Source organism: Bombus fervidus, chromosome 17 (genome assembly GCF_041682495.2).
Source record: "Bombus fervidus isolate BK054 chromosome 17, iyBomFerv1, whole genome shotgun sequence".
Taxonomy (NCBI): Eukaryota; Metazoa; Arthropoda; class Insecta; order Hymenoptera; family Apidae; genus Bombus; species Bombus fervidus.
In genome coordinates this window covers 839,397-857,590 of record NC_091533.1, presented here as the reverse complement: position 1 = coordinate 857,590, position 18,194 = coordinate 839,397, and the positions used below count along the sequence as shown (strand labels likewise).

The following is an 18,194-nucleotide window of genomic DNA, read 5'->3' as shown; positions in this document are numbered from 1 at the left end:
TATAAATTTTTATCTATTCGTCGAGTCGTTTCGCGGAACGTGGCTATTTCTTCTATTCTATTCTGAACGTTGTTCAGTGGTTTTAAGACCAGGTTTAATGCCCCGTTCAGGAAGGAGAGATTTTCCTCTGTTGCCTGTACATTACAAAACGTTTCATCAGAAATCCTAGTTTCCGGTACATTTTCCTATTTTTTTTTCTCATATCGCGATCCATACGCTACATCTAGTTTCACGAAAAAGGGTTTCGTTAGATATGCACAGCGGATTTACGCGGCCAATGCGACGATTTCATTTACATATTGCATGTTCGTTTCAATTTTAATATATCCAGGCAGACACGATCACGGCAATGCGACTTTTAATTATCGCATTTCCGCTTCGCGTAATTGACATATGATTGTGCTTGCCTCCAACCTCCATCTCTACCAGATAACTCGATGGAAACTAAAATTATACATATATTTCCCTTTGCGCTTTTAACACGATATAAACAGCGAGGAATACGAAAACTTTCCGACGACTCCCGTTTTTTATTAACACCGGGAAAACCTTTTTATTCGATGTAAATTAATGTTGGAACTGATTGGCATTTTTTGCCTGATATTGTTTTTTTATTATATTAACTCACGATGATTATAGATAGTACGCACGTAAGCACTTTCGTTCGTGAAGGCTATGGAAAGCTTATAATTTGAGAAGAATCATTCTTGATTAACGAGAAACCTTCGAAATCGAGATTATCTGATCTTCCTCTGGTTATTTTAATTGTAAGCGGCTCGCGCGTTTTTCTTTCCTCGATGCAGGCAAGGGGTTAAAGCAAGGAGTTGATTCAAGGGAAATAACGCGAAACATCAAGCATGATAAAGATTTTGCTAATTCTGCAAGTTGTAGGGAAATTAAAGATCGTGGTAGCTTTTAACGCTTAAAGCAGTCAATTCGCGATTTTATTACGTAGAGCAGAGGTAGGAAACGGTAATCAGCCGCGGAAACGCCTAATGCATTCCTTCATTAGCTGCACGAGGCAAATTGTAATATCAGCGAGTATCAGATTAGGTCAGACTATGGCGTGTGCCCCACGTACCACACGTTTGTTTCTTCGGCCCATAACTCAACCGCATACAGTTTTGCCACCTAACAACTGGAATAATATTTCTCCTTGGTAACCAGTCTATATTCCTGACTCAATTACTGCCACGCAATTAAAAATCAGCCATGCACGTACAACAAAAAGTCATGACTGATACGCATCGAATCGTAAAATCGACACGCTATGGCATTCCATCGTTGACTCTAAAAATGAACGAGCATTCACGGTCTCGTTAGAGAGTCTCTAAAACGTGTAATAGATTCATTTACATGCACAAAAAAAAAAAAAGGAAAAAAAATAGAAAAAAAGAAAGAAGAGAAAATACAATTTCTTCCGATCCATTTTGTGGTACGGGTTGTAATCTCCGATTCATCCGGTCGCCCGTGGCGAGAGAGCTCGCCGCGCGCCGGATCGATCTAAAACGTGCAAAGTCACCGAAACCGGGCCATTATTTCCTGGTCATTTCGTAGAAATCGCCCTCGACGTGCACACGTCCACCGAACGAATCGATAACGTTGGCCCCGGCCGCAACACCAACAGATTTGACTCGAGATATCGTTCGAACTCACCGTGATGCACGTGTACTTCATCGCGAACGATCACCGCGACCGATCGTACGAGAGAAAAAACAGGAAAATAAAAAAGATAGAAAAAAGGTTGGAGAACATAAATCTATAGCAGAAACGGGGTTGAACACGAGGGAGATGGCAAAAAGGGATGTCGAGACGCGAGAGCTCCCGCATTACCTACTTTGTTCTTTGAGACCGATGCATCTTTAACATAAACCTTCGTCACGCATTGGTTTGATAAACGGGGAAAAAACAATGGCCTTGGACTGCACATTTAGGATCGATACAGCACGATCCCCTTGTGATACTACCTCCCTCCACCTTTTTTCCAGTCTGTCTCTTTCTCTCTTCTCCTCATTTCCGTATTATCAAACCCTCTCTGTTCTGTCTCTGTACTTGTCTGCCGCTTTCCTCGTACGCCTGTCACCCAAGCGTCACGGCCGCACACTAGCGAAAAATTACGAAATCACGATGAGATTCGTCTGTTGTAATCTTCGTCCCTGTTTTTCACTTTAGAGCGACAGTCCGTTCAATCGAAAGTGCAATTAATCATAACTGAAATAATAATACGGTATTCTGGCTTCTAATGATGAATTTTGCAAAGAAAACAGAAGAAATAATAATAGTGAAATAAAATAAAGTTTTATGTATTGTAAAACAAATTTAAATTTTAAAATAATAAATCATCAGTAAATACATTTATCAGTATCACTATGCACAGTTAACGTTAATTCTTTGACCATGTATTCATTTATATTCGTTGACTCCGAACAACTTATCAACTCCCTTTCTATTTTCGTTTTCGCTATTTCTTTTTTTTTTTTTTTTTTCATTCCTCTGTCTTTATCACAGTGTGCTCTTAGGATAAAAATTTGACACGATCCGTACTTTGTCTGGAATCGAAACGTCTCTCACCCGCCTCGTTGAGCAAGGCATCGCGGTGCTCGTATCAATTCCAAGTACGAAGCAGCTAAAATCACCGCAACCATCATTCTCTAGTTCGTGTTTTCATCGGCCACGCTAAAAATTCGTTTCGCTCATACCCATGTCAGGAAATCTGAATCGAGGCACGAGGCCAGAATGAACGGCACGGCGCGTTCGGTCTTTCCGTGTTCGATCTAGGAATGCATTGGTCTCCGGAGAAATGCCTGGAATAATTCAGTCTGGTCCATTCTACGATCCTTGAAAGCTTTCGTGCGGTTAAAGGATGATTTGATATAAGGATAGTGTAAGATATATGGATCACTGATTTCGTTAAATCTTTGAGCACTAATACATTTTATCACTCTGTTCGTAACAATACTATGCGATTCAGATCTGGAAACTATGCGGACCAACGCACTTTTCTAACTCTTGCAAACAGTTGCAATAAATTTTTGATAGATTAACAATTTCCTTGATAATCTAGATTAATTATCACATATTATTAATTATTTGTATGGTAGTAGCAGATATCCTGATACTTATGAACGTCGATGTATATGAGTAAAATGACTCAGTCATTATTATCCAAGGATTAAATCCAAAACTGTTTTTGTTATCTTTATGTCGGTTCATAAAATATAGAAACGAAAGATCGTGATCAGATTGACGGAATACTGGCAACCATAAAACGCACAAGCAAATGCCGCTATCTTCCCGGGAAAGTAGCCGATAAAACTCAATCAAGCGCAAAATGCTCCGATTATCCGCGAATTATCCATCGTTCTCAAAGCAGGCTGGCAAGAACCGTGAAGGTCGGGAAAATTTCATATCGGCTCGCAGAGCCACGCTGCTGTGAATATATTCGTTCTGCCGCGTTTATTGTTCACCGGGGTCGTCGATATTATCGGTTTCGCGTTATAAAGCCTGGCGCGAATCGCGCGTTTATTGCTCGCCTTGTTGCAAGGGGAAAAATTTAATACGCGAATACCGGAATACGGAATCAGAGGTGAACCGCTGAACCAAAGAGGACGAGGGATGGAGGCGAAGTATAATACATGCACGATTCTCAAATATAGTAATATGTTCTAGCGCATTGAAAAGCCCGAGGCAGTGACAGAAGGCCGTGCAAAATATCGAATTCCGCCTTTGGAGGCCGTTTGGGTTCGCTGTAACTTTTGTGCATGAGAGTATGTAATTCAAAACTCACCTGTAAAGGACACGTTCAGCAGGTAGTTTCTATAGAATAGGGCTCGGTCGTAGTTCGCCATAGCGGCGCATAAACCCTTGGTTTTCGTGCACACGTCCCTCTGAAGGTTGTGCAGCGCCAAGGCGAAAGCGTACACAGCATCCACGACGAATTGAACCTTCGACTCTTGCTCGTATCCGGTCTCCGAGGTCAGTCTAAGCTTCAACGGACACACGGTGCTATTTTGATTTCCTACGAGCCTGATATTCTTTTTCAGAACGCAACCGAACACTTCCTCCCAGTATTCGCTGAACCAAGGGTTTCGACGGTTCGAGTCCGGAGTTAAGGAGGCCATGTACTCGTCGAAGCCTGGAATGTTCTCCGACTGAAGCTCTACCGTGATAGCGCCTTCGGCTTCTTCTTCGAGACCCTCTACGAGTTTGATTTGACGACCCCAGCCATCGCTAGCCAGCCACTGAAACGGTTGACTGGATGCTGTCATGTTGGATCTTCTGGCCGCTTCGAGGATTCCTCTAGCGTCCTCTGCGCGGGTAAACAGAATCACAGCTCTGGCGTTCGGTTTTTTACTCAGTCTCTGGATAATATCGTCGAATACACGATCGTCTGCGGCGCTAGGCACTTTCGCCGCTACCGCGATGCACACGTTACGTTCTGTCGCTTCCCTGGTGAACACCTCGATCCCGTATTCTCCATAGCTGCCCTCGGAGTAGACGGTCGAGACATAGGACCAATTTGCACTTTTCACCACGTCCACCAACGCGATCGATTGGAATGTGTCCGGAGGCACCGTCCTCGCGAAATAGTCGAACCTAATGGAGAGATTAAACGTGGATTTTCTTCGTTATTTCTGTAACAATTATCATAAAATATGCATATCGATAGATATATAGTATGTCTTGGCATAAGCCTGAGGTTCGTCCCTTGAGGAAACCTTGCAGATGTAAGTCGTCTTCTTTTGGAGGATATGCATACGTATATTGCATCTTGTGTTTTATAACTGTAAATTTACTCTAAAATTTCGAATTCCTACACAGATGGACTACGAGTATGCAAACTCGAATAGATAAATTTATCGAAAATAGAAAAGGATCCGCGCTTTACTAAAAATTATTGTTACAATGTATCCACTATAGAGTAATTCATTCGTAAGAAAAATTAATTATGCAACATAAAGGTTAAATTTTCGACTAAGAAAATCTTATAGAAAGAACGAAACAATTTTGCTTGGTACGATTAGCACAATTTGCAAAAGAGACAGTTCAAAGTTACCTGGTCTTATCGCTAAGCGCCTTAGCGGTAGAAGCAGGCGAGATCTGTGGAATGTGAAACAACCTCAGCAAATTTGCCACTTGTAACGACACGGAGCTATAGGAACCTCCGATAACGCCGAAGATCGGCCCAGCACTGGCCGTCTTCTTTACCCTGGGCACGGATTTGTCCGCACACTCAAGCACGCTGATGTCCAAATTAGACAGAGACGCTCGAACAAAATGCAGACTTTGGTTGAGCGCGTACGTATCTCTGCCACAGGTGTCAAGGATATGTACGCCCAGCGTGATGTCTGGAAGTATCTTCTTGTCTTTGTTGATCTGATCCACGGCAAACAGCATCGCCTCGAGTCGTTGCACGCCTCGATTGTAGACGCTTGGCCCGCAAGAGGCGCCGCCCTTCTCGTGCACCGGAAACAGTCCTCCCAGGACGATGTCGCCAGGGATCAGCACTGCTTCCCGCTCGCTGTGCGCCTTCGATTGACTCAACACCGATAGCTGGTGCAGTGATAGCAGCAGAATCAACATCCGAACGAAAGGCTGGCTCATTTTAGCCGGCTTGGACTTTTGTCTACTTGTTGCGCGGAGCTTGCTGTTTGCTCAAAGATCGAAGCATTTTATGCCGCGTTCTCGTGAGAAACTTCTTCTGAATGACGTTGACGAATGCTTCCTGTCCGATTTACGATTAGTTGGATATTTCTTTAAGGTCGATTCCTCGATTGGGATGGTCAAGGTTTCTATAAATTCTATGTATTTATCGGTTGCTCGGAACTTAACGAGATTAGGTTGCCGTGTTTCAAGCGCACTGTAGAAAAATCTTAGGTCGATGATTTTAGGCCTTCCGTGGTCACCAGGTTTCATTTGAACATCTTCTATTTACACGTTAAAGGCAGTCCTTGGACGATCCTTAGATACGGAATGATTGGTAGTGGCGAAATAGACGGATCCAAAGTTGTCCGATCGCTTTCGTATGTTCCTTCGTTAATACGGTTTCATCAAGAGTAATCCTAGCTATGATTTCATCCATCGTTTCCTCCAGCATCTTCGACCTTTTGTTCCTGAGCCACCGTCCCGAAAAAGCCCGGCTCAAATCTTGGTTTATCCTCCTCGCCTTCAACCTGAAGTTCGCGTAAGCAATTTCGATATTAGTGCGTCAGGATTTGGAGGAAAGCGGAGAGGATCACCGGAGTACCTACATACATAGTTTATCGATCGTTCCAAGTCATCAGCCGAATGTGTTTTATTTTCCGATCAGACGAACCGGAAAAGTACTCCTTCGTCAATTTCGCGACACGCATCACGACTCTATTTCGACGATTCTTCGTCGTTCAAGTCATTTTCTGCTTTCCTAGGTCATTAGGGGACACGTATAACGACAACCATAAGAGCTTCCGGATGTAAAATACGACTTTTCTCTTGTTTCTCAAGTAAAATTATTGTTTCTGTTAACGGTAGATCTATCGATGATTATAATACTTGTAAAATTATTGTCGAAAGGATTGAAATGAAAGCAAGGATTGTATAAGTAGACAGATGATTTTTTTATACAAAGTAGCAAAAAAGCAAGTCTTTATCCACCTATACCTATTTTATAAAAAAGCACACTGTAAAATTTTTGTGAAAAACTACGAATTATTAATTTTCACTGTCTTGGTAGTTCTAGTACGAAAATGATTTTGGACTTGATTATTAGACAAAAAGATTTAACGGATCCTGCGATATTAATCATATACGTAAATTCTTAAAAAGCAGAAAGTGAAAAGACGGCTTATATCCGGAAGTTTCGAATTCAGATCTGGACAAACTAATTGAAACGTTACGTAATACATGGTACCCCCATCGAGAAGAGGTGCTAGAGGGAAGGAACAAACGACCTTGGAAGATACGAATGTTACAGGTTCACATACTGATTTCTCTGTTCATTTCGAGGAGAAACCAGATGCATTCAAAGTTTTCGAAGGCAAGTTTCCCACGTACAAGTGAACGTCGCCGAAGCGAAGTCGACGAAGGAAGACGAAGGACTTTTGCAAGGCAACTTTCGAAGAAATCTCCAGCTCCTTTATTCTCGAATCCTCTCTTAATCTTTCAGTGAATTCTGATCGCGACAGGGAGACGATAAAAGTATTAATAAGTCGACCAGAGCCAAGAAAAATAGGATCGTGTCGAACTTCTATCTCCGATGGAAAATTCCAAAACAGATTTACCAACCTTACTATCTTAAACTTTGTTCCAGTCGTGTGATCGCGAAAGAACGTGTCATGACACGCTTTCCTTTTTCCTACTTTTTCCTTTCTGTTTTTTCGTCATCTTTCTTTTCCTTCTTTTTTATCACCGCAGAACCGCCGGCTTTCCATCTCCCACGCTCACTTTTCGCGTCCCGTTTCGACCGATTTAACTTGACGACCAACGCAACCAAGCCGACTGCTATTTAGGACGATTTCACTTTTACTTTTTTACCGGGAAACAGAGGGGTAGCAAGAGACTCAGCGAGCGCGTCGCTCGCAGCCATCGCGGTGGCTGCGAAAATTCTCCGGGTCGACATTGCACGGCTCGGGCTCGTTAAATTTCCCCGGCTACGTCTCGTTAAGCGGACTTAATTTCACGGAACTCTAACAAGCGTGACCGTGCTCCCGGCTTTAAATTCGAAAGCCCTCCCACCGCTTTTTTTTACTCCTTACCTCACTGACCCAGCTGCCCGCATTTCATCTTGTTCGAATCGCACGGTTTACCAATTACCACTTTTTCGCCAGTATTGTCTCCATCTTGTTCTCCAAGTAAGATTTTCAGAGAAGTTTGACTAATGTTACAGTCGTTCGTCGAGGAATGTTTATTTATTTACGACTAATTTCAAGGAATGAAAATCAATCGACGTCCTAGAAATTTTGGGCCACCCATCCAGAGATCAACATTAAGTGTATAATACTACTGCATTGTTTTCCAGTGTGTATCTAATAAGGCATAACGTTTATCATGTAGAATAGTGTTAGTAACGTATCGTATATGTAACTTGTTCGTAGTTATAATGTATGTTTTGGTAGTATACCCCAGGAAAATAGCGAGAAGTTATAAGGGAAGCGTAAGATCGAAGAGTTCAAGTACAAGTTTCATCGAGGTCGCTGGATGGTCTACCGACGGTGAACAAGCATCATAAGCGCTTGCACTCTAAGCCATGTGGCGCCGACTTTCCAGACGAATACATTGTATGTAGAAGACTTCAGTTCGCGCGAAGTAACCTCGATCCAGTTTTTATTCTTCGATTTTAGAAGCGATACTCCTTCCCTCGAACTCTGCCAGTATACTTAACACTGGACCTTCCAAATCTGTCAAAATAACAAGCTTCAATTTTCTTTATCGCTCGAAACATTCAGAACCAAAAGAATTGCCCGTCGCTCTATCCCATTTGATGCCTTGAAAAATCAACGCTCAACGAACTTTGCGTTTCATCGATCGAATAAAAGAGATTAAAAGGAGAAAAGGAAAGAAGAAGAAAGAAAATAACGAATGAAAAGCAGCAACGATACGCTTTATCTGGATGCTTTCGGGTCGTTTTGAGAGAAACGGCCACAGCGTAGCGGCGCAGCAGCCGCGCATTTTCAGGGTTCAGAGAGAAACGGGGCTGTACTTTTAGCCACGAGATGGACGTCCAAATAGAAGTGTGCATATCGAAAATTTGTCACGTCGCGAATGCGCGCGCACTGGAATTCACGAACTAAATGGGAGTTTTATGCAAACAGGCTTCCAGTTCTCCGGCAAGTGCCATCCTCCATTTCTTCGAGCCACCGACGCTCTTTGTTAACCGCTCGCGCACGGCCCACTTCTGTCACGGGTACGACTAACACACACGATCCCTCTAGACTCTAAACCACCTGAGCGACATTCTTATCTATGAAGGACCCAAGGAGAGCTAGAAGAACGGACCATTTATCTCTCATCCTTTATCTTACGTGAATGGTAAACTCTTATTAATCTTTTAGGGAAAGATTCTCTATACCTTCGTGCGAGAGACATCTTCTTCCCGTTTTTCGTTCGCAGCAATGGAACTTTCAATCATCGTAGTAAGATTATTTACGTTAATAGGATATTTCGATCGAACTAAGCTATTTGCATTGTAATTCGCCAAATTCAGTTTTGGACAATTTTTAAGCAATCTAGGTCTGGAAATAAGCTATTTAACTCGTTACCAGTGATATATGATAAACGGTGAAATTTGAAAATTTGAAATAATTTTCATTTATAAGAAATTATAGAACACATACTTTCAACACGACATTTTATCGCAATTTTTAAGCAATCTAGGTTTGGAAATAAGCTATTTAACTCGTTACCAGTGATATATGATAAACAGTGAAATTTGAAAATTTGAAATAATTTTCATTTATAAGAAGTTATAGAACACATACTTTCAACACGACATTTTATCGCAAATTTTAAGCAGTCTATGTTTGGAAATATGCTATTTAACTCGTTACCAGTGATATATGATAAACAGTGAAATTTGAAAATTTGAAACAATTTTCATTTATAAGAAATTATAGAACACATACTTTCAACACGACATTTTATCGCAATTTTTAAACAGTCTATGTTTGGAAATAGGCTATTTAACTCGTTACCAGTGATATATGATAAACAGTGAAATTTGAAAATTTGAAACAATTTTCATTTATAAGAAATTATAGAACCCATACTTTCAACACGACATTTTATCGCAATTTTTAAGCAATCTAGGTTTGGAAATAGGCTATTTAACTCGTTACCAGTGATATATGATAAACGGTGAAATTTGAAAATTTGAAATAATTTTCATTTATAAGAAATAATAGAACCCATACTTTCAACACGACATTTTACAAAATCGTTCCCTTTCGTACAAAATCATTTGCTCCACCCCATTTCAGTATATCTAGAACGAAAGAGGAAGGAACCATTTTCTACCGACCACCTTTGGCCCTTCCACATGGAGACCGGCTGGAAATTTCAAACTGTGTGTGTCTCGGTCGAAAGGGAGGCTGGACTTCCTCAACTCTCATCCTCTCTCCTCTTTTTTCTTTTCTTTCCGTTGAATATTCCGGAGGTTGAATATTCACACGCGTGTTTTCGTATCCCGATTCGCTCGATGTACTTTCTCCTCGTACGGAACCTCCACCATCTATACACCTCATTCTCTACCCACCCATCCACCTCCCTTTTTTCCTGTTTGCGTCTGTCTCGCTGGCTTTAAATAAAAAGGGAATATCTTCCCGTTTTCCCCGTTTAGAGTATCGACCAAGCGTAGGTGCAGCTCGCAACCACTCGGGATATTTACCCGAAGCTTTCACGATTCCAGCTGCCTCCGATATTCGCGCCTATCCCGCCCTTTCAATTTGGATACATCGATTTTCCTTCCCCCTCCCTTCTCCAAAAGCTCGAAAACCCTTTCTTCCTTAACAACGAAGTCTTCGACGAAAATTAGTCGCATATTTTATTTAGAGAAGGAAAACGGTACGGTTTACATTCTTGTAGAGATCCGTGAAATCGTTGGGACAAACGAATAAAAACGGTATAAATGATAAAATCTTTCATTTGGGGGAACTATGAACAAAGTTGTACTCTAACAAAGAAATTTGTGTGTTTTCAGCACGTTCATTGCGCACGACGAAAGTCTGATTTAGCGTGGTACGGTATTCGCTTGAATGTTGCTTTAAAAATGTTGGCAGATCGGTCGCAATACATAGTGACTTCAAAGTTCTTTATGGCCAAAAAATTACCCTGACGTGCGTCCAGTGTAATTCAAACCGATGTATGCGAACCATAGAATAGCGTAGAATCCCTCGGTTAAATTGCCAACTAATTTCGAACAGATCGGGACAGCGCGATTTTGGGATAAATCTCGGGGTATACCGGGATTCAGGCGATTCGTCGGGACACGGGATAGATCAGAGCGATACCATGTGAAAAATTTGTCGAAATAGCTCGAAATAACTGCTCGTTGTTCCACTTTTCGTTTTTCAAGCTAGAAAGACTAAAATTTAAGAATTAGAAAAAAAGAACGAAATAAAAATACGCGTATCCAGTAGCTGTAATTGCGAGTGAACCTTTCGTGTTTACAAAACGAACGATGCATTCCGCATTCTTGAACACATTATAGCAGAGTAGATATAAGAAACGTGTATTTAACCTCAACCTATTAAGGATCAGTGTTGCGTTAATTCTACAATATAACTTCTTCCTACACAATTCAGGTTATCAAGTTCTGTTTTTTAACGTCGTCTCAAATTATATTCGAAGTATATTTTATACATTTGTAATTATTTAGATCATTGTAATCATTTAGATTATCGTACTGTTTAGTACACGTACTGTGGTTTAACAAAGCAGTATATAAATTACTTCACTTACGTTTTCCAATAACGTTACGTTTATACAACTTTCACGTATTATTCGTGTACTCGGTCCTTAATGGGTTAAGTACAAGTTCACCCTCCGATTCGACGTCCATTATTTTCTTAGTTTCCTTCCACGAATTTCCCAACAATTTCCTTCGTTGTCTGTATCACGAAAAGATAGGTCGCCAGATGTTCTTTCCCGAGCTGTGCAAGAGAGACCCAGATGGAGAGGCGGGGAAAAAGATTTCTCGCGAAAAGCAATCTCGATTGCTCGCGTGTATCTTCGAGGCCGACTACGGAAACGTTCGATCCGCTATCGTCTGTGTATACATTTATGTTCACATATGTGTGTATGTAGGACGTGCGCGCATTAGTAGTTTCCTGGGCAATCACGGGCCGGAAGTTACCCGCAAAATTATTAGTCCGAAAACCGGATACACAGGCTCGATATATGCAATAGAACGTCGCGTCACATCGTGGCGAACAGATACTCGGCAACTACAAGGGGCAGAGTTCAAGTTTTGCGAAACAAGACGAAAAAGTCGTGGATTAGGATGGAATTTCAAATTGGTTCGATCGAAGCGAGGAGTAATATCCAGAAAATATTAGTTCAAATCTCTGGATATCGCACGATTAGATATGGCTATTAGAATCTTAGACGGAAGTTTTAATTAGGAAAGATCGATAATTTAATGCAAACGATTTATAAGATCAATTAAGGTAAAAGGGTGGCGATGGAACTTTCTATTTGTTCGATCGAAAGAATTGAAAGGTGAAATATTGGATTTGTCACTTTGATATTCTTCCGGATGTTTCAGAATGATAGATAGGGCAGTGTGTACACTCGGTAATCAAAATAGTACACTTGGTAAACGCGATAAATTTCATGCTAAACCTATTTATTTCCAATTTTATGGATATGCTATTTAACCACTCGAAACAAGGTGATTATTAATTCAAACACGAGATAAATATCAAGACAACTATACATAACGTATTATAATAATCTCCATCGAAGCGCTTCAAGGTTGAATTACTCATGAATTTACAGGTATCCAGACCTGCAGAGTCGAAGAATTGTTTTACTTCTCTCTAAATGAGGAATCTCTTTGAAAGTTCAAAAGAGAACCCCTGTTCGTTACAATAATCGCGTAGCATCATCCTGTCTGTCCTTTTTAACTATTCTCCGTTGTTCCTTGGTCGAATTAGTTTCCTTCAAAAGATAGTTGGGAGCAAGCGAAAGCATTGTTGTCTCGCAAAGCATTGTTTCCGGCGATTCTGGCGTTTACGCCCCTCTACAACACAATTGCAACGATTTCGCCGAGTGAGAAAGGGGGAAAGAACAAATAATTTCGTATTTCCTACGCTATCGCAACCGTATTGCTTTTTCTCGGTTCAGCGTCGCTCCAGCTTTTAGAAAAGTTCTTCTAGAAAAGTTCTCTTAACGTTTTTACGGAAAAACATTCCCTTTTGTACAATCTCGTGCTTGTCGGTCAAATTTTTCAGAGATCAAAGCACGTGTCTCTGATCTCCCCCTCGTTGAAATATAAACGATTCTTGATATATGTCGTCTTTATCGGATGTCGTAAAAATGAAAGAAGATTCGAAATTTTTACTATAATTAAAACTTGTTGTTACGTCGCGAAGCTTGATATGGTGGATCGTGTTTCTAACCGTCTCTCGCGGTCCTCTAGCGTCATACACGAATCGTCTCATCTTCCTGACGGGGCATACCATGTATCGACGAGCGCATGGTTGCCGCCCGGCCGCGAGTTCCAGAAACGTCGATTCGATCCGTTCTTTAATTTCACAAAGAAGTAGGCATACGTGATGATCGGCGCGAGCGATGGCGTGATCCGAGCGCGGAGGTGGTCGTCTCCCCGAGAGAACAAGAAATTTATCCTAGGGCAGTTAGTCTTTCTTCAGAAATCCTACCGCATACGTCTTAAACTCTAACGGATAAAATCACGAATTCAACGAACATCGATACATATCAAAAGTCAAGTTCTCGGCGTTCTATCCATCAAATCGATCAATCTTCGGATTAATCAATTACTGTGCTTTCCGACACGACGAAGTCAAACAATTTCCGTCGACGCAATAATTATTGTAGGCTAGTGTAAATAAATATGTATATATTATATAACTGTGGATTCCAGTTATATTAAAAACCAATCACCCCTATTATCCCAAAAGAAATAAGGGGATCGCCCTGCTCGTGGTGTCGATTCGTGCAATCGTAACGGGAATTTACGACTCCCGTTGACGCGCTACATCAAGCGATCGCGTCTCACCGCGACTGGACGAAAATACACTTGTATTCATGCAACATACTAACTTTTTATTATGTGTAGATATAGTTTAGGTAAATAATGATATAATCATGCAATAGTTGTATCATATTAAACTGTTAATACATAACGCATATAACAGGTATGATGCTCGATACAATCAGTGATGATTCAAATATTTCCGAAAATCATAGATACTTTCGTTTTACTTGCTTACATCGACTGCTCCATTCGTTTAATAAAATTCATGTATTTCCATTAGTTTGAGACAGATCCTCGATCACCCTACTATCAGTTGTCGTAATAACGTAATTTTCAACGTAAGATTTTAATATAACGTTTAAAAATTCAACAAAAAATTACAATTAATAAGAGGGGCGATTGCCGCCTCGCCATCGTCGCTTCTTTTTGCAACTTTTGTTTAATCCCTGTAGGGCGTCCACGGAAGAACGTCTATGGAAGGTAGCATTTTCTATTCGAAGCACAGGGCGTGCGAAATAGCCGGCATCGAATTTTCAATGGAGCTCCTGACGAAAGATCGTTTGAGGATTAGCAGCCGCTTTCATGGCTGAAATGCGCAGAATTAAATATTCCTTAGACTCGCTGGTTTTACCTCTCAGCGTCGGAGAATCTGTATATTGCATAAAGTAAATCGGGTTTTCCGTGATTTGATATTCTTGAGGCTTGTTCCCGGTTCTGTATCCTGTAGACCTGGATAGACCGTCTGAAATTATAATGCCTGCACCGAATAACTAACAAGCTCTATTAGAATCACTGACAAAACTGTCCTAGTTACGTGTAATAATATACTATACCTAACGTTTGAAATCTCTGTGAGATCGTACTCTATTAAAACATCGTTAAATTGTTTGTCTGTTTTCTTTTCCGATGTGTTAGAAAGAATTAATTCAAACGAACGGAAGAAATAAAAGAAATCTGTTGCTCGAGAATCTAAATGAACAGCCCGTCTCGTTCGCCGTTAGAAATTTGCTAATTCGCTCACGTACCGTGAATAATTGGTGTGCGTAAAGTAGAACGGTTTTAAGTCGATAAATATCAGACAGGTGTCTGTTACATATAAAGTCTGGCTCGGTCTCGGTTCGCGATTATTGAACCACTAGATTGCTAACAGCTTCGAAACTAGTGACGCACCGTGTGCGTCATGTGAGGGAATTCTTTATCGGTAATCGTTATCAGTCGGTTATGAAAACAGTTGGTGGAATAAGATCGCGCAGAAAGAGTGTAGCAGAGAAATTAAAAATTGTGTGAAATTGAAAAGTGGTTAATGACTGTAAGATAAAGTGAAAAATGAATAATACGTAAACAAGACCATAAGAACATCGACATGTCGGTTTCTGGAGATTGTCTTTCAGCTAGAGATCGGCCTAGAGTGGGTTAAATGGCAGTTCGTGTCGACTCGACCGCTTGAAATCGTATGTACACGTTCGATTTACGGCAGAATTCCATTTATCTGAATCCACCGAGGGATTCAGATAGTCAGGGGATTCAAACAATTCATATAATTGGAATTCATATAATAGAAGTTTCACTGATTCCCCATAATAGCAATTTTTCGAAAGAATTCACTTTTAGATAAGTGGATTTCGATCAGTTGGAGTTTATTTAATCGGACGCTAATTAAACTTTTGTTGAAATAAATAAAGTTTGTATAATAAAAATTCTGTTATATAGTAGAACTGTGCATTCAGATAAGTGGAGTCAATAAGCAGGAATTAGTTTAACCGGACAGTATCTGATATTTCGTTCCAATAAATGGAGTTCAGATAAATGGAGTTTCGCTGCGTGTTTCTCGAGATGAGAAACATCATTTTCTTCGCAAAGCAGCCAGTCCTCAAATTCGACGGCCGTACTTTTTGCACACCCTGTGCAGATCCACGGTAGCCGATTCGAAATATAAACTTTCCGGTCTTCCTCTCCCAGTCGTTGATTAAAGAGTATTACTTACTGGGTAATCGTACAAGCTCGACAAGTCGACCCGTTTTCTTTGAGCGTGAAGCGAGAACCAGCAAAGTGCTGTTCCTCTGTTTCTTCGTCGATCTTTCCACGCCACCCCTCTCTTTTTCTCTGTTCGTCTTTCTTCCTCTGATTTCTTCTCTTCCTTTTTTTCTACTTCTCCTGTATTGCCCGGTCGCTACGTCTGATTCACTCTGCCTCTCCCTCTTTTGTACCTTCAACTTGCCAGGAAGATTCGAGTTTCCGCGATACGGTCCAGCACCTTCACCTTTTTCTCTCCTCTCTCTTCCCTCTTCCCCCCTGTCGTTCTGTTTCTCTCGCTCTATCCCCCTCTCAGCTCCACCCCAACCCTCCCCTTTTTCTCATATCACACTCACTATTTCTCCTCATCCTCGTTTTCGCTTTTAGTTCCGCCACCCTCGCTCTCTGCACTCGACAACCCTCCCCGCCTTTAATACAGCAACCTCCTCCTTCTCTAGGCCACCGACGTTGAACCACCCCCGACAACGTCCTCTTCAAAACTCGCTACACGCGCAACACTTTACCAAATGAGTTCTAATTCATGCCACGTTCCTTGCCGCTCCCCTCCACCTGCCTCTACTCATTCCCTCTCTTTCTATCCCGTCCACTTCCTTTTTCTCCTTCTGTTTCACATTCGTCTTCCTCCGTCTCACCCCTTTTTTGCTTTGAAGTACTCGAAGCTCTCTGCTACTCCTCGACTTTTCGTTCCTTCCACTCGTCGACGAAGGCGCCGCTGCTGTTCATTTAGAGACTCACCCCCGCTTACGATGTCGCGTCGCCAGTATGTTTCGCCAACGCTTAACCTCGGCTCTTCGTACACGCGCGTTTATGAATCGCGTTGTCATCCACGCGATTCGACGTCGCCCATCCATCGGATGGCTCAGAGTCCGTTACCGGAAGAACCACCCTCTTCTTTCTTTCCACTCGTTGTTCTCCTTCATTACAGTTGCTTTTTCACCCTTTTGGTCACTCTATCTCTCATCGCCTATTTGTACGTTCGTGGTATTTGGATTTCGTTATCCCGTTTAATTCGAGCGTTATTCCGCTTGATGGTGCTCTTTCGACTTGAAGGATGTCGCTACGCCTTCTGGTGCACGTATTTTTGGAACACGAAGAAGTTGGACACGTGTACCGGGAGATGATTTCACCGAGCGGACTCGGAAGAGAATGCAAATGGATTCTACCACTAATTTCACGTTTTCTTAATCCCTGATGGACTGAGTCGTCGACGAGAAGGAATAGTGGCCTGTTGAGATCGGATATAACAAGCGCGCGGGGAAACTGATCTGGAAAGTGTAGAACTATGATCGCACCGACTTCTAATTGGAAGGCTTTCGCGACGCTACAGCAACGGGATTCTATCGTAAAGCGGACCAAAGACTTTCGATCGACGCTAGATGGAGCAAAGTTTCCGGATTAGCCGATCCAATTCCCCAATCGCTCAGCAACTCGCGAATCGATATCGAATCCGCTGGCTGGATTCCGTATAACGCGGTTAAGATTCGTCGCGGTTATTTCAATCTCGAGACCCCGATGAGACGGTGCCAGGCTTTCCCAGACATCGGTTAAAAAAAGGAGGGAGCGAAACTTTCTCGAACACGATATTAAAGTCCGGCGACGATGCCGTCACGGTTCGATTCCAAATGGAAACGATGGTAGGATAATCGAGCTACAGAACATACCAAGATAGTCAGTCCATGAATTGTGATGGTTTCCTGTAACGTGGTCTAGAATCCGAGCAATTGCTAGAATGTCGTTAATCCAGCATCGAATGTGGTAACGATGTTTAACGGACGAAACTGGAAAGGCTGTATCCACGAGGAGACGGATCTCCTCGTCGCGTCTGTGGTCTGTTTGCCTTACGATAGCGAATCAATAGCACCGCTATACCGCCCCTCAGCTTCGTTCTCATTATTTGTGCAATCGAGTCTTCGACTTGTAGCGACCTTATCTTTCGTAATAATCGTCTCGAGCGACGTGCTGCTCGTCTACCAGCTCTCTATATCTCTAGCTCCGTTTCTCCACCGTTTCGCCATTCGTAGGAACGTCGGGATTGTTTCTCCGTTCACCAACCTTCAGTTTCTAACGAGCGACACCTCCGTTTTCAGGGTCGCCCTCGAGAAATTTTGTTCGCTCGTCGCCTTCTGACACACATTTGGCCACGGTTATCGCGTGTCTGCGAGCAATAAAAACAAATCAATATCACCCTCCTCTGCCTTTCCTTCCCACCCCCCGCTCTCTCTCTCTCTCTCTCTTTCTCTCTCTCTCTCTCTATGTATGTATCTATCTATCTATCTATCTACCGACGTTACTGCCTGCGGATACTTATTTCACCCCCTTTTGTGGGCGCTGAGATTACTTTTCTCTTCCCAATTGTCCCTCCACCACTAGGACCTATCCCTTTATCTCCTTTCGCTTCCGGAAACTTTCCACTCTTCTCGATGTTCCTCTTAGCTTCCTTCTTTCCCCCTTCTCGATCACAGCATCC

At 42.0% G+C, this 18,194-nt stretch overlaps 1 protein-coding gene across 9 annotated transcripts in view; it reads right to left on the bottom strand.

The window, feature by feature from the left end:
• Positions 1–18,194, bottom strand: part of Mglur (metabotropic Glutamate Receptor) — a 45,505-nt gene that overhangs the window by 23,065 nt on the left and 4,246 nt on the right. For 2 of the 9 annotated variants that reach the window (XM_072020251.1, XM_072020256.1), the window contains exons 2-4: positions 6,252–6,403; positions 5,057–6,173; positions 3,788–4,596 (exon numbers count right to left, since the gene is read on the bottom strand). In XM_072020251.1, the coding sequence (XP_071876352.1) occupies positions 3,788–4,596; positions 5,057–5,604 (1,357 nt within the window). In that variant the 5' untranslated portion in view covers positions 5,605–6,173; positions 6,252–6,403. The other 7 variants (XM_072020253.1, XM_072020257.1, XM_072020259.1 and 4 more) reach the window with 7 other exon arrangements.